We start from the raw sequence: 15,078 nt of genomic DNA, 5'->3' as shown, positions 1-15,078 counted from the left end.
CACACACACACACACACAGACTGCCAAGTACACCAGGCTAAGTAGAAGCAGGAGCAGCAGCGGACTCCAGCCCTGGTGGCTGATGGGATGCGTGAGCCCTCCAGGGCCTCATGTCTGGCCCGGTGCCTGGTCCGCTCCCAGCGGGCACCAGGGACTCCATTCCCGGCGCTGATGAATTGGGCTTTAACTCCAACACTGGCAAACTAATAGTTTCGATTAGGCCCTGATAAATGCTGGAGTCACTGCAAAGGACAAAAGGGACGTCAGCCTGATAGAGAGCAGACCGCAGACATTATCTAGGCTGCTGCTCCCTCGACCCCTCTCTCCCTCTATATCCCTCTCTCTCTCCCTCTCTTTTACTCCCTCTATATCCCTCTCTCTGTCCCTCTGTCTCTCTCTCATTCGCTCTCTCTTCTCTCCCTCTCTCTTACTCTCTCTTATTCTCTCTCTTTCTCCATTATTCCCTCGCACTCTCTTTCCTCCCTCTCTCCATAGCTCTACCTTAGTAAGAGCCTTTAAATGTTCTGACTAATGCACAGATTAATTGCCTGGAGCTGCATAGAGGCATTGTGTCTCTTTTTCCTTCTCTCTCTCTCTCTCTCTTTCCGACACACACACACACACACAGACACACACTCACAGACACAGACACACACACACATGCACCTGCTCTTCATTTAAAGTCTAGTGCAAAATGGAGATTGATCACATTTTTACCTCCCCCATGAAAACGAAGGTCCTTACACACACACACACACACACACACACACACACACACGCACACACACACACACACACACGCACACGTACACACATGCCCCCTAGCCCCAACCCAACTTGCTTCAATTTGTGGTTCCCTTAATCCTGCCGGAATCACTGAGGGAAATCTGTGCACTCCTCCACAGGACCAGCCTCATGAATAACACATACTGCTGCGCTATCTGAAGGAGAGAGAGAGAGAGAGAGAGAGAGAGAGAGAGAGAGAGAGAGAGAGAGAGAGAGAGAGAGAGAGAGCTGGGGCTAATGAGCAAGTCATAATTGGCTATATCAAACTCGGTTGGGATGGGCACATGGGCTGAGAAGGTGAGTCTGAGTGTGTGAGGGAGTGTCGGGGGTGAGTGAGTGCGTGAGTCAGAGAGTGTGTGAGGGAGTACTGACAGAGTGTGTGTTTGAGTACTGACAGAGCTTGTGAGTGAGTACTGACAGAGCTTGTGAGTGAGTACTGACAGAGCATGTGAGTGAGTACTGACAGAGCATGTGAGTGAGTACTGACAGAGTGTGTGTGACCACCTGACACTCCCGAAGCCGAGGAGCTTGAATCTCATTGGCTACTTCCTATAGAATAGAAGCACTGAGAAGGGGAGAGAGGGTGTGTGTGTGTGTGTGTGTGTGTGTGTGTGTGTGTGTGTGTGAGAGAGAGAGAGATAGATAGTCCTCCCAGCTATCCCTAGAACAACAAGTTTCCACAGAGTCCACTCTCCTGTCTACCAACTGACAGGCCTCTACATCCGACTTTCTGATGGGCTGCGTCAACTCTGTGTGTGACATCCACTCTCAACGCTAAAGCGTGTCACACTCTCTCACACACACCACATGCTAGCAAGCATCACACCCTTACACACACTCATACCATATTTCATGCTAGTGAGCATCTCTCACACACACACACACACACACAAACACACTCCAGACAAAAGCAGGCGATGCTGGGAGGATAATGAAGCCGGCTACCACACGCATTCACACACACACACAAACACACACACACACACACACACCAGGTGTGATTGATCCCTTTGCCACACAGGACGGGGGATTATCAAAGGACTAGCTCATGCTAATTACGCTCCGAGGTCGTCAGCGCCGCTTTCATGTAGAATGGCAAACGTGGCGCCGATCTGGCGTCACACATCACCTCCCAGCTCCGAGACAGCTGGTGTTTTCATGGGTGTGGCCATCAGGAAGCCAACACAAACAACTTTCCTCAGGTGGCTACTTGGCAAATCTGGGGAAAAACAGACCTGCGGGCATAGTCACCACACTTCTTTGCCAAACTCTCTGCTGTGTGCTGTGATCAGGCTGGGAAACCAATGACAGGAATACAAATGGCTGAAAGTCCTAACAAGTGACTAACGTTAATTAGTTGATGTCCAGGTGTTAGGATGACAGGGGAGGATAAGATGCTGAATGCTTTTGAGCCTCCTCCTTAGATTCCTACATGATAAGCCCCGCGTCACTGTGCTTCTGCCCCACCTGAGAGCACAGTCTGAGTAAGCTCACATTACTGTTCTCAGAGTGCTGTTCATCTGTTCTACTCACTCTGAGTAAGCTCACATTACTGTTCTCAGAGTGCTGTTCATCTGTTCTACTCACTCTGAGTAAGCTCACATTACTGTTCTCAGAGTGCTGTTCATCTGTTCTACTCACTCTGAGTAAGCTCACATTACTGTTCTCAGAGTGCTGTTCATCTGTTCTACTCACTCTGAGTAAGCTCACATTACTGTTCTCAGAGTGCTGTTCATCTGTTCTACTCACTCTGAGTAAGCTCACATTACTGTTCTCAGAGTGCTGTTCATCTGTTCTACTCACTCTGAGTAAGCTCACATTACTGTTCTCAGAGTGCTGTTCATCTGTTCTACTCACTCTGAGTAAGCTCACATTGCTGTTCTCAGAGTGCTGTTCATCTGTTCTACTCACTCTGAGTAAGCTCACATTACTGTTCTCAGAGTGCTGTTCATCTGTTCTACTCACTCTGAGTAAGCTCACATTACTGTTCTCAGAGTGCTGTTCATCTGTTCTACTCACTTTGAGTAAGCTCACATCGCTGTTCTCAGAGTGCTGTTCAACTGTTCTACTCACTCTGAGTAGGTACATATCACTGTTCCCAGAATGCTGTTCTACTCACTCTGAGTAAGCACACATTGCTGTTTTCAGAACGCAGTTCCTGTTCTACTCACCCTGAGTAAGCAGACATTGCTTTTCTCAGAATGTTGTTCCTCAGTTCTACTCAGTCTGAGGAAGTATTCACCATTCCACAGTTTTACCCAGCAAACTCAAGTAAGTGCACATCTCTGTTCTGCTGATTGACTCGGAGAACAGACAGGAATACCCTGGTTTTCTGGCAGCACTTCCAGCCTCTTCTCCAGGACCGGAAGAATCCCTTCCACACACACACACACAAACACACACGGTCATTCACTGAATTCCCCCGCCATCGATCTGGGTCTTCTTTCGTCTGGTCTGAGATGGCTGACATGATACTGCATGGGGACAGCACACTGTAGATGGAAGCATATTGATTGACCCAAACATGTGCTGATCACATACTGTAGGAAGACCTTGCTGGACTTTAGGGTAACGCTAGAACTTATACAGATATAAATAGTTTTCAGAACCTTTCAAGCTTTCCACATTTCATTGTTGTGTTTCTTTAGATTTAGTTAGTTTGTCTTTAGATTAGGCCTTGAAACTGATTAAATTTTTATTATTGTTAATGTACACACAATACTCAAATACTCTGGATCTCATCTCATTGACCATTGCGCCCTTGGTTTATCTGTCTGACCAAGGCCCTTCGTCCCCAATTACTCAATTTGGCTGGCCGGCCAGATCTAAAAAGACTTTTGGTTGTTCCAAATCTTTTCCATTTGAGAATGATGGAGTCTACTCTGCTCTTGGGCACTTTCAATGCTACAGAAATTGTCTTGTATCCTTCCCCAGATGTGTGCCTCTCTTAATAATGTCCAATGTATTTATTTAGGTGGACTCCAATCAAGTGATGGAAGCATCTCAAGGACCATTGATAGAAGTAGGATGCACCAGAGCTCATTGCAAGCGACATAACACATGGTCTGGATACTTGTGTAAATTGGATATTTCAGTCCTTTATTTTTTATAAATTAACACTCCATACATCTGCTTTTTTGCGGAGTATTGGAGTATTGTGTGTAGATTGATAAGAAATAAAAATTAATTTCATCCAGAGAGGAACACAACAAAATCTGAAGGGTCTGAAAACTTTCCAGTTGCACTATATATACTAATTCCAATCTCATTTTTGTAGACTGATTTTATCAACTCATTTCTATGACTAATGGAATAGCCTATAGCTCAACAATATATGTGTGTAAGGCAGGCACTGCTCTGCATGTGTGTGTGTGTGTGTGTGTGAGTTCCGGTGTGTGTCTTGCTGCCGTGACGTGTGTGAGACTCACCAGTGGTGGAGGAGATGTTGACGTCGATGCTGATCTCGGGGATAGTGCCATGCTTGAGCGAGGCAACGCACGTGTATGTGCCAAAGTCGGTGAACTTCAGGTCAATGATGTCCAGGTTGGTGGTCCCCGGCGAGATGTCAGGGTCAGTCTGCGTGATTACCATGCGCTCAGAGCTGCGTAGCGTACGTCCGTTTTTCAGCCAACCAAACACCAGCTCCTCGGGAGGGGTGGCTTCCACCTGGCACGAAATCTTCACCTCGCGGCCGATCTGGATGTTGTCGTCGTTGTGGTACGGGTCGGGCGTGATCCAGAAACGACCTTTCTTTAGCGCTATGGAGGAGAGAGGGATAGAGAGATCAAGAAGAAGAAGAGAGAAAGAAAGGCAGAGAGAGAGAGGGTGCAGGGCGGGAACCATTAAATGTCAAATAAAGGGTATGAAAATATCAAGATAAAGCATGTTTGAAAATCTTTATCACAGTAATGCTATAAGGCATAACACCTCAGAAAGATCTCTATTCACACAAACTGACAACAGAGAAACAGAAAAAAACACTATGTTGAAATACCATTGTCATAGTAACATGTGAGATAAATCCTTAAAAAGATTCTTATGTACACAGACAGGTCAGAAAGAACAAGATTTAAGTTCACACACTTTTGTCATGGTATCATTACAATGCCACGCACACACACACACACACGCACACACACACACACACACACACACACACACACACAAAGGCAACTGTGCAGAGAGAAATGAGAAGGACAGATTGAACGCATCGTTAAAATGATGAATAAGGTTGAACTGATACAGAACAATCAGGCTTTCAATTTAGACATAATTTAATTGTTGCACCACAACTGATTCCTTCTGAATGAGCCTTTTATGAGAATGCTTTATGAGGCAGAGCATTAAGCGAAGCACAAGGCAATTTATGGCAATAAATAATCTGCTGCCGCATCGCAGTGACAGAGATCGCTTTCATTTAGATATGCTCTTGATTCAATTTATTACACAACTTTGTTGTGCATCAGTTTCATTTAAAGAGCAAAGTGCTTTTCCTGCTGATGCGCAGGGCAGAACCACGCAGCTCTGTCTCTGTCAACCTTTCTACTTAAACAGCGCCGGAGCATCGCAGTAGCAGTGCAGCGCACAATCTTCCCTCATTCATGGATAATGTTACGTCTCCCCTCTGACAGGCAGGCCGTATTTCCATCACGGCCGACAAACGAGCCGCCGAAAGAAGACAAACCCCAGCAAAGCGCAGATAAAAAAAACAAAAAACAAATGAGGTGCTTTTATCTATTTGCAAATGGAGCCGCGCGGCTGGAATGAAAAGGAGAGAGAGAAATTGAAAACCTGTGGCGTGGTGACTCATAATCAGATTAAAGCGAGGGATGGAGGGTGGGAGAGAAGGAGGGAAGGAGACAAGGAGGGAGAAAACAGACACAGACAGAGAACTCCCATCAGCCCCTGGGAGATTCCGTGGTATGTCACGACTGCACCAAAGGACATATTGGCCAAAGGAACATGTACAGTACTTAACAACAGACGTCCCACACACGCTTGCTTTAGGCCACAGTCACTGGGACGCGTTCTACACTGTTCCTGCACAGTCACTGGGACATGTTCTACAGTGTTCTTCCACAGTCACTGTATAGTATAAGTATATAGGTGATATAAGTAGCTATAGAAGTGAGCTGCCTGCAAAAGCAGCGGCGCTCGGGGAGCAGTGAGGGGTTAGGTGCCTTGCTCAAGGGCACTTCAGCCGTGCCTACTGGTCAGGGTTCGAACTGGCAACTCTCCGGTTACAAGTCCGAAAGCGCTAACCAGTAGGCCACGGCTGTCCCCACAACTGGGACGTGTTCTACACTGTTCCTGCACAGTCACTGGGACATGTTCTACAGTGTTCTTCCACAGTCACTGGGACATGTTCTACACTGTTCCTCCAGATTCACTGTGACGTGTTCTACAGTGTTCCTGCACCGTCGTTGGAGCAGCTAGTGCTGTGGCTGTGCACATGTCAGCAGACATCTCAGCCACTGTGGGCACTCTACCGTGATGGAGAACAAGGCCTCTAACTCAGCAGCAGAACTGGCCCTGATGTGGCTCTGATCCGGCCCTGATCCGGCTGCTGTTTGGTCATGCCTTACCCTTCATTACCTTCACAGGTGGCATGCAGAAAAGCCTCATGTCAGGTGCCCTTTTGTGACCTTTTCAAACATCAGAAATTAGCCACATCCCTTAGTCAGATTGTCTAAGGGACCAGGGCCAGATCAAGACCAGGCCAAAGCCAAGGTGAGGCACCATCCAGAAACGTACACCGGTGGTAGAGGAGTGGTTGGGCAACCTGTACGTTGCTGGTTTGAGCCTGGCTCCTCATGACCATGAGCTAAATACTAAGCCCCAAACTGCTCCCGATGTGCAGGTTGGCACCTTGTATGGCAGCCTCCGCCACCGGTGTGTGTGTGTGTGTGTGTGTGTGTGTGTGTGTGTGTGTGTGTATGTGTGTGTGTGTGTGTGTGTGTGTGAGTGAGTGTGTGAGTGTGTGAATGGGTGACTGTGAGGCATGAAATTGTGAAGCACTAGAAAATCTACAAATGCAGTCCAATTACCAATTAATTTTACCATCAGAGAGTGACGATGCAGGCACAGGAAGAAGCACGGGTCTGGCTGGTTAAGAAAATGTACACTGCATCACGACTTTGACAAGTCAATGCAAAGGACAAACACCATACGGAGCTTATTAGAACATACATAATCCACCAGGCGCACACACATTTACATTCATCCGTTTAGCTAAGACTTTTATCCAAAGCCACTCGCTGCTCAGATAAGGCATCCATTTTAACTGCCTCTCTGTTCAGCCACAGGCTGACCTAGAAGACAGCACATTAATGGTGGCAAAAAGATATGTCCTTTTCCTGACTTTGCTGCAGTCCATGTTTTTGTTAATCTAGTCAACAGTCTTTTCTGTGCAACCTCAAGGTTTTATCGGACCAATCTGACGTTGGTGTGGAAAGCGACCTGTGTTTTTGTGCATAGAACGAGCGTGTGGCTTTTGTGAGCTCTCTCTGCAGCATATCAAGGACAAGGTGAGAGCAACTGTCAATCCTCTGCAGTGCAGGCTAGCGCACTGATGCTTTTCACACAGAGGTCAACACCTATTTCTGTCTCTGTCCCTGCTAATGGGCTGCTGAGTGACCACAGAACAATCAGCTGGAAGGACGGTCATTTCAGTCATGACACGCTCTTTGTCAGGTTCTTGGATTGCAGGGACGTGTTTGCAAGAGACCATATAACTGGTCTTTTAAAAATTCAAACTGTAGGCAAGGAAAAAGGTGAGGACCAGCCTTTTAGCTAAACCTTTTGCATTTCTAAAGAATAATAATAATAATAATAATAAGCTTTATTTGTATAGCACCTTTCATACTGTACACAGAATGCAGCTCAAAGTGCTTTACATTTGGAGCATGTAACACAATAATAGTCAGTCAGTCATTATCAATAAGAATGCCTTTTGCAGTCAATTTACATCTGTGTGGGTACTTGTTGCTCTCTATCTCTGTCTTAGCGGCCAGGCCATGGCCAAGATTCTCAACAGCCCCGCTCTGGTGGCCATTTGGCCTCCTATCTCGACACCCTGTTGAGAGCTAATTTCAATCCTGGGTCTACCTGGGACCACAGGAAAATATCTGAACTCTAAGATTTGTGTCAAAGGAGAAATTATAATCTGCTTGTGTTTTGATCAAAGGACTTTCCTCCACTACACAGGAGGACAAGCTAAACTAATTAGCATACAGCAAAACTCAAATCCACCAGAGCAACTACTCTGATGGTTACCTCTGAAATCTCTAACTTGTTAACTTGTTAAGTTTACCTCTGTGAATTGGTTATGTTTCCTTTGTTACTGTTTGCTACTTTGGTATTTTACTTTGTTACTGTAGACTATGTGAGTTTACTTTTATATTCAACTGAAATTATATTGATTACATTTACCATTTACCACCAAGGCTTAATGCCTAATAAATTGTTCATTTGCCTACCAATCGTATACTTCAATTCTCGTAGTATGCCATGCCACGCTCTTCCATAGCTGATAAACTAGTTACTTGGTAATTGAATAGTGGTACAAATTATTAATTAAATGGAGTCAGATTAATCAAATTTGTAATAATAACAGTTACCAGGTAACTCTTGACCAGCCTGTCTATTGTTCAAACACGCAATCAACAGGAGAACGGCCTATCATAGAGGCGCTGTGGGCCTGTTCTCTCTTTCAAGTGAGGATAGCCCGCCCGACGTGTCTCCATGTTTTGGACCAAATGTTCTTCCTTTCAATTTTTAATTTGAATTTAAATTAAAATGACTTTTTTTGAGTGTGTGTTTCTCTGCAAGACTGCAAGCTGATATGGTTTGTGCCTGAGAAAATTCATTTTTAGATTCTTTATATCGTCATCATAAAAAAATACCATGAAATACGGTGATATAATGTTAAGTACACATTGCCCATTTCTGCTCCTAAGAAGCGGCTCTGGGCCTGGGCACCAGCTGGGATCTCTGCTCCACTGAGAGCGATGATGAGCGGTGTGTGCGGGTCAGGCGGTTCGGTTCAGTCCGGCGGAGAGGAGAACAGGACACTCCTGGGAGAGTAGCAGCTGTTCCCCGACGAGCTCTCCGGATCACATGAAAGATCAAAGAGCCCCCCCCCGCCCGCTCTGTCCTCCATCAACCTGCGCCCCCGACGGCAGGGTGGAGCGGTGGCGTCTGGCGAGCGTTGAGGGGACAGCGAGGCGCATGTGTGTGTGTGTGTGTGTGTGTGTGTGTGTTCTACCTCCGCCTCGAAATGCCTCTGTGTCGCTTGCCCACCTCCTCCCCTCTCCTCGCTTTGCTTTGCTCTCCCGACGCGGGACATGAATCGGCAGCGGCAGAGACCTAGTCCAGTCTCAATCATTCATGAGGCTACTGACCGCAAACAGAACTTTAGCATTACCCGACAAGACGCGCACACACACCCACACCCACACACACCACACACACACACGCACACCACACACACACATCAAAGTGGGCAACTAAGAGACCCATACCGTCATGCCTCCTAAGAGACACACACAGGAGGGCTGGTCTTTAAGAGTCTTCCATCCTAACCAGACCCATGTTTTATAGACACAGATATCCCTATGGAGGCTGAATTCCATTCTGAGTCTTTAAATGCCTTGTGGGGGTGACGTTATGGCCAAAAAAAGAAGGCATGTTTTTTTATGACTGTAAGGGGAAAACGACATGAAACTAAAGACCATTGTTACTGTTATGTAACTGCACATTAGTGGCTTTCATACTGTGTGTTAAGTATGTGCTTGGGTGCTTTTCTGGTAGCTGTTTGTGTACTAGGTTGTTTAAAAAAACATTGTGGCAATAACCATAACATTTATGATTCACTCTTTTGCAGTCTTATTTGCAGTCAGTTGTGCCCTTTCCATGTATGTAAGCCTCTCCATTTAGAAGGCCACTGGACAGAAGGGCAGGTCAATAGGGTCAATATGTTCTAATAGATGTGGTGTTCATGGGTGATTTTTATTCTTTTCACCCAGGGCTAATTTTTTGATTAGTAAGAACAGAGATCATTGAGAACACTAAGAATAATATTTAGAATATCTATAATCTATGATCTAGAATACCAAGACAAATGACCTTTGGATGTATCTGGGTTCATGATGTATTCCTGTGCAAATTCCAGAAGTTTTTTTTATGTAATGTCAGTTTGCATGTTTGTTTGTTTTTTTTTGTCTGTGAGCATCTCTGCACAAGTGTGTTCTGAGGATAATTGTGCATCTTGGGTTGGATTTTGCAGAAGACCAGTCTCACCTGCGTTATCTAAGGAGACTTTCCACAGCGCAGCACAGTAAGGACAATGAGAGAGGTGGGTGGTGGATGGGGTCGGGTGGGGTGGGGTGGGGTGGGGTGGGGGGTAAGTGGCTTACTAGGTAGCGTGAAATCCAACTGGAGTGGGGGAGTTGTACTGTCCTGATTTTTATATTTGTAGGTGGACACGGGACCGCAGAGGACGAGCGGAGCAGCCATGTTTAAAAGCATCGGCGCGGTGCGGTGCGGCGCTTACCGGGGGAGAGGAGCAGGACGAGCAGGACACACACTCAACAAGACACATTCAGCATGAATTATTCAGCGAATGGCTTTCACAAGACGGATCCTCCCCACTCACTGCTCTCCATCACTGAGCTGGGGCAGAGAAGAGGAGGGAAAGAGAAGGGAAAACACCATACACCATCACCACGGCGATGAGACCTCAGACGCACGCCTCCTGGCTGGACCCTTTACAGCATCCGTCAGATCAATGAGTCTCATTAACACAGAGGGCTTTATAGCTCATAAAGTGAATACCCTACAGTGATAGAGTAATGGGTACCCCCCTGGTGTCACTTAACATACACCAAGCTCAGCTAACACAGTCTGGGGCCCTGTTAAAGAAGCAACTTGTTAAAGAAGCAACTACTGTATGTAGGGGCAGCCTGGGGACCACCACAAAGCTCTGTGCAGGAATACCCTTTTTCATCAACCCAATTTCCCATTTACTCAGATACCCATTTAATGCTAAGGAGGTGCCCAATGTGTCTAAAAACCAACAAAAAGGGTCAAACGTTACATAGAGCAATACCGGCATACCAGTGCCGACTCAACCATGTCAGAGACTTTATTCTCCTTATTTTAAGTCACAGAGGCATCACAATCTAACTTTAAAGCCTTTATTTTATAACAATCTTAGAATAATGTTTCTTTTTCATGTTGGTTATTGGCTGTCAGTCTTAAATAATGTCAGTGTGAAACTGCTAGAGTCTAGAGTTTGCATGACAAAAAAGGTTAGTTGTACAATGAAGTTCCGAAAAAAATAGGTTCCATCCTCAATAACCAATTTAGCCTCTGAAAAGTTCCTGAACAAATCAACACAAGATGATACATTGGGTTATTTGTTTGTTTGTTTGTTTGTTTGTATGTATGTGTTTGTGTATAAATGATCAAACTAGAGGACTGTACATTTCTGAGGCCAGAGTTTTTACTAGTCTTCCTGTTATGTATTTATCTGTGAAATCACAGGAATGAACAAACAGAACAGCGTGAGTTCTTCCGACGGACTCGAAATGGAGAAACAATTTTGAAATAATGGAAGAGAGGCTGATCTCCATCTGACGAGCTCCTGAGATGTAGACGAGCTCTCAGGAGAGCGATTCCCCAGGGGAGCAGAGATCTGCTTGAACAAAAGGAATACATGCTAGAGAATACACAAAGAAGAGACAGCGAGGGAGAGCATAGAAAAGAGAGAGAGAGAAGGAGAGAGAGGGAGAGAGAGAAGGAGAGAGAGGGGGGGAGGCATAAAGAGAGAGCAGAGAGAAGAGGGAGAGAGGGATAGAGAGAATTATTATACTTGTACAACTGTCAGTGAAACTGAACAAAAGGTTTGTGAGATTTGCACAATACTGCAGAGAGTGCAATCTGTCTCCGCTGTTGTCTGAGTTCGGTCTCTGTTACCTCTGTAGTCTACACCCTTAAGCTCTTAAACTCGGAAATTGCAGATGTATTCACAGCTCTCTGATTCACATCTGTAAATGTGGAGGGTATAACAGTCATGTGTAACTCCTGCTGTGCTCAAAGCTTCCTGATCGACTCCCAAAGGACAGTAAATACTACAGACTGTGCATCATTTGCATCCTACAAACCCATGGCTGTGGAAAAAATAACTGGATATACAGTTAATATAGAATAAGACCTGTCATTTAAACATCATCAGGTGTGTTGTGAGTGACAGCTAGCTGCTGTGGCAGTAGGGAGTATTGATCTACCAATGCGACAGTATGTTCTAAAAGGACCACAGCCCCTTAGTGACGGGTCGAGAGTATGTTCTAACAGCAGCACAGCCCTTTAGTGACGGGTCGAGAGTATGTCCCGTGTTGTCTATCCTTCGTTGTTGGTTCTGTTGCGGGTTCCAACATAGTGATCACAGCAGGCATTTCCTGTATGTGTGTGTGTGTTTGTGGAGTATAAGATAGGGATTGCTAGTGCTCAGGAGAGAGACAGATGGCTGTCAGCTGATCTGACTTCCTGCTGAAACAGTAACAAAGATGGACGGATCTACCAGTGGGAGGGAAGGATGGGAGGGGGGTGCAGTGGGGGGGTGTAGGGGACAAAGATGGGGGTTGTAGTACGGGTCCACTAGTGGGAGAGAGGGATGGGGGGACGTTTGACAGTTGGGGGGATCTCTCCTCTGCCCACTGTTTCCTGCACACTACACACACATCACCCACACACCCACACACACACACACACACACACATGGTCTTTTAGTGCACTACATACTTGAGGGACAAGATAAATGACGTGCTGCATGTCACAACATGACCACTGTTCCAATCCACCATCAGGGTTATGCCCTTTCCCAGCATGCACTGCAACCTCATTCTATCACATCTCCGCCAGACCCTCAATCTACTGCCTGAAGTGTGTGTGCATGTGTGTGTGTGTGTGTGTGTGTGTGTGTGTGTGTGTGTGTGTGTGTGTGTGTGTGTGTGTGTGTGTGTGTGTATGAACCCTATCTGTGTGTGTCTTTGCACACTGTGCACACATATGAATGCATATGTGTGTGTGTGTGTGTGTGGGACCACCTGTCAGCAAAAAATGTATGCACTTCGGAGCCTGCTGTCTCCTCCAAACCGAATTTGACAAGAGCCATATTAAGTTTACTCACACAGGATTATTTAACATCTCACAGCTCCACGCACAGGCCATTTGATGAGCCGACACACTTGCGTTTGTGTGTTTGTGTTTGCCTGTTCTTCTTTGTGTCGGATGCTTGTTATTTTTGTTTGTGAGCAGCCCAGACGCTGGCAACACCAGCAGGGGTGGGGGTGGGGGTGGGGGGTCGGGAGGTGGAGGTGTGCTGTGATGCAATAAAACCACCGACGTCCCTCCTGAGCCAGGCAGGAGGCAGCAGCAGCAGGCTACAGGGAGAGGGGATGGCTTATCTGACAGGAATGCATGATGTCTCATTTGTGGAAGTGTAAGCATGTGTGTGTGTGTGTGTGTGTGTTTGCGTGTTGAGTCATCAGGAAAACTCCTCCAGGAATATCTGGAATGGCAGAGTAGAGGGAGAGGTTTGATAAGACATTTTACATGTGTGGCAGCTGCCTCAACAGCCCTTCAAAGGCCCAGTAAGCTCCAGTGTGTGTGTGTGTGTGTGTGTGTGTGTGTGTGTGTGTGTGTGTGTGTGTGTGTGCGATGCTGGGTTTGGGATTGAGAGGGTGATGTTGAGTTTTATATCTCTAACAAACAATGCAGTACAAACAATAGTGGCATTTCGTTCTGCTTCTTCTGTTTTTCCTGCTTTGTTTTTGTTTATATTTTTGCTCTTTTGTTTGTTGCGATCATGCGTGTGCCACCTCTGCCAGCAGCAGCAGCGGGCTGGAACGAGAGGTGATGATGCGCATCCCCTGCACGGCTCTGGGGAGGAGAGAGGGGGGATGGAGATGGACACTCCACCACCAACCCCCCACACTGCCCAGGCCCTCCGTCCTGTCATGATGACCTGGCTCCGTCCGGTCCAACCCAGATCCCCACACCGCTCTGGGTCATGCAGAACCACCACCACCCCCTCCAACAAACTCACAAACAAACTCTCACACACACACACACACACACACACACACACTCCTTCTGCCATACAACCCTCATTGGGTGATGCGGATTAGAGTCTGTGGCCTCAGGTTTGGACGCCACAGCCAAACGCCACCATCTGAAGGGCCTCATATCAGCGGGAAAAAAAACCCTCCTCTGTCCATCTTTCCAAACAATACATCTCCTTGTGGTCTCCTTTCCTCTCTCCTCTTCTTCCTCCACTCTTCTTTCTTCTCATCTCCTATTTATCTCCTTTCATTTGATCTCCTCTCTGTCTCTCCTTTTTTCTCTTCTGTTCTCCTTTCCTCCCTCCACTCTTCTCTCTTACCCTCTCCTCGCCTCGCTTGCCTAATCCGAAAAAGGGATCATGATGAAGGGTTTGTGGAGTGCCAGGTGCATGCTGGGATGCTGGAGGCCTGCGCCAAGCTGCGGGGCATCCCGGGCTGTTAAGAGGTTCGGGTTGAAAATCCGCCATCTGCCGAAGCGAGATGCGCGGTGCCGAGCCGTGAGCCGCGACGCGAGCCGCGCCACGCCGCGTTGTGCTTTGTAGCGCTGTGCTGTGCGGCGCTATGTTGTGGCGCGCTGCGAGCCGCAGACGGACTTCCTGGCAGCGCCAGCGACCGGAGCGCCTCTTAAGACACAGGGATGAGAAACGCTGCTTCACAAAGGCACTGGTTTTAGCATAAATGCATGATCTTGCGCACAATAAGGAAGAAATTGCCCGCACTCTGCTAAAAACTCTCATACATTTATTGTGTGCTGCAACGTTTCGACCCGGCTGGGTCTTCCTCCATTGCCTGAGGAAGACCCAGCCGGGTTGAAACATTGCACCACACAATAGTTTTTAGCAGAGTGCCGCATTTCACCCTTTTTGAGTTCTAGTTCCATTTGCCCTGCTGCACCTTACCGGTGGGGATGTGCACACTACTACGACTACTCATTGTGATCTTGCACACAGACATACACACAAACACGCACAGTCTCACGCACACACTTAAACACACACATACACACACACACACACACACACACACACACACACACACTGCAACACACACACAATACAAACACATTCAGACACCATTACCCATCATCACACATCATTGTGTGATACTTCAAACACCCAGTCATCCATAGATGTGTTCTTTTGCACATTATTGAGTGCTACATACATAC

The 15,078-nt window shown here is 46.7% G+C and overlaps 1 protein-coding gene across 1 annotated transcript in view; it reads right to left on the bottom strand.

Moving 5' to 3' along the window:
• Positions 1–15,078, bottom strand: part of LOC143110007 (MAM domain-containing glycosylphosphatidylinositol anchor protein 2) — a 203,066-nt gene that overhangs the window by 69,892 nt on the left and 118,096 nt on the right. Inside the window, exon 7 of the mRNA XM_076272827.1 lies at positions 4,215–4,544. Within this exon, the coding sequence (XP_076128942.1) occupies positions 4,215–4,544 (330 nt within the window). The remainder of the gene's footprint in view (positions 1–4,214; positions 4,545–15,078) is intronic.

This window comes from Alosa pseudoharengus, unplaced genomic scaffold (genome assembly GCF_046254945.1).
Source record: "Alosa pseudoharengus isolate Yale_2024_CS ecotype anadromous, Long Island Sound unplaced genomic scaffold, YU_APseudo_1.1 YU_APseudo_1.1_scf_7, whole genome shotgun sequence".
Taxonomy (NCBI): Eukaryota; Metazoa; Chordata; class Actinopteri; order Clupeiformes; family Clupeidae; genus Alosa; species Alosa pseudoharengus.
Note: the sequence above shows the minus strand (reverse complement) of the source record. Positions and strands in the feature narration are given on the sequence as shown.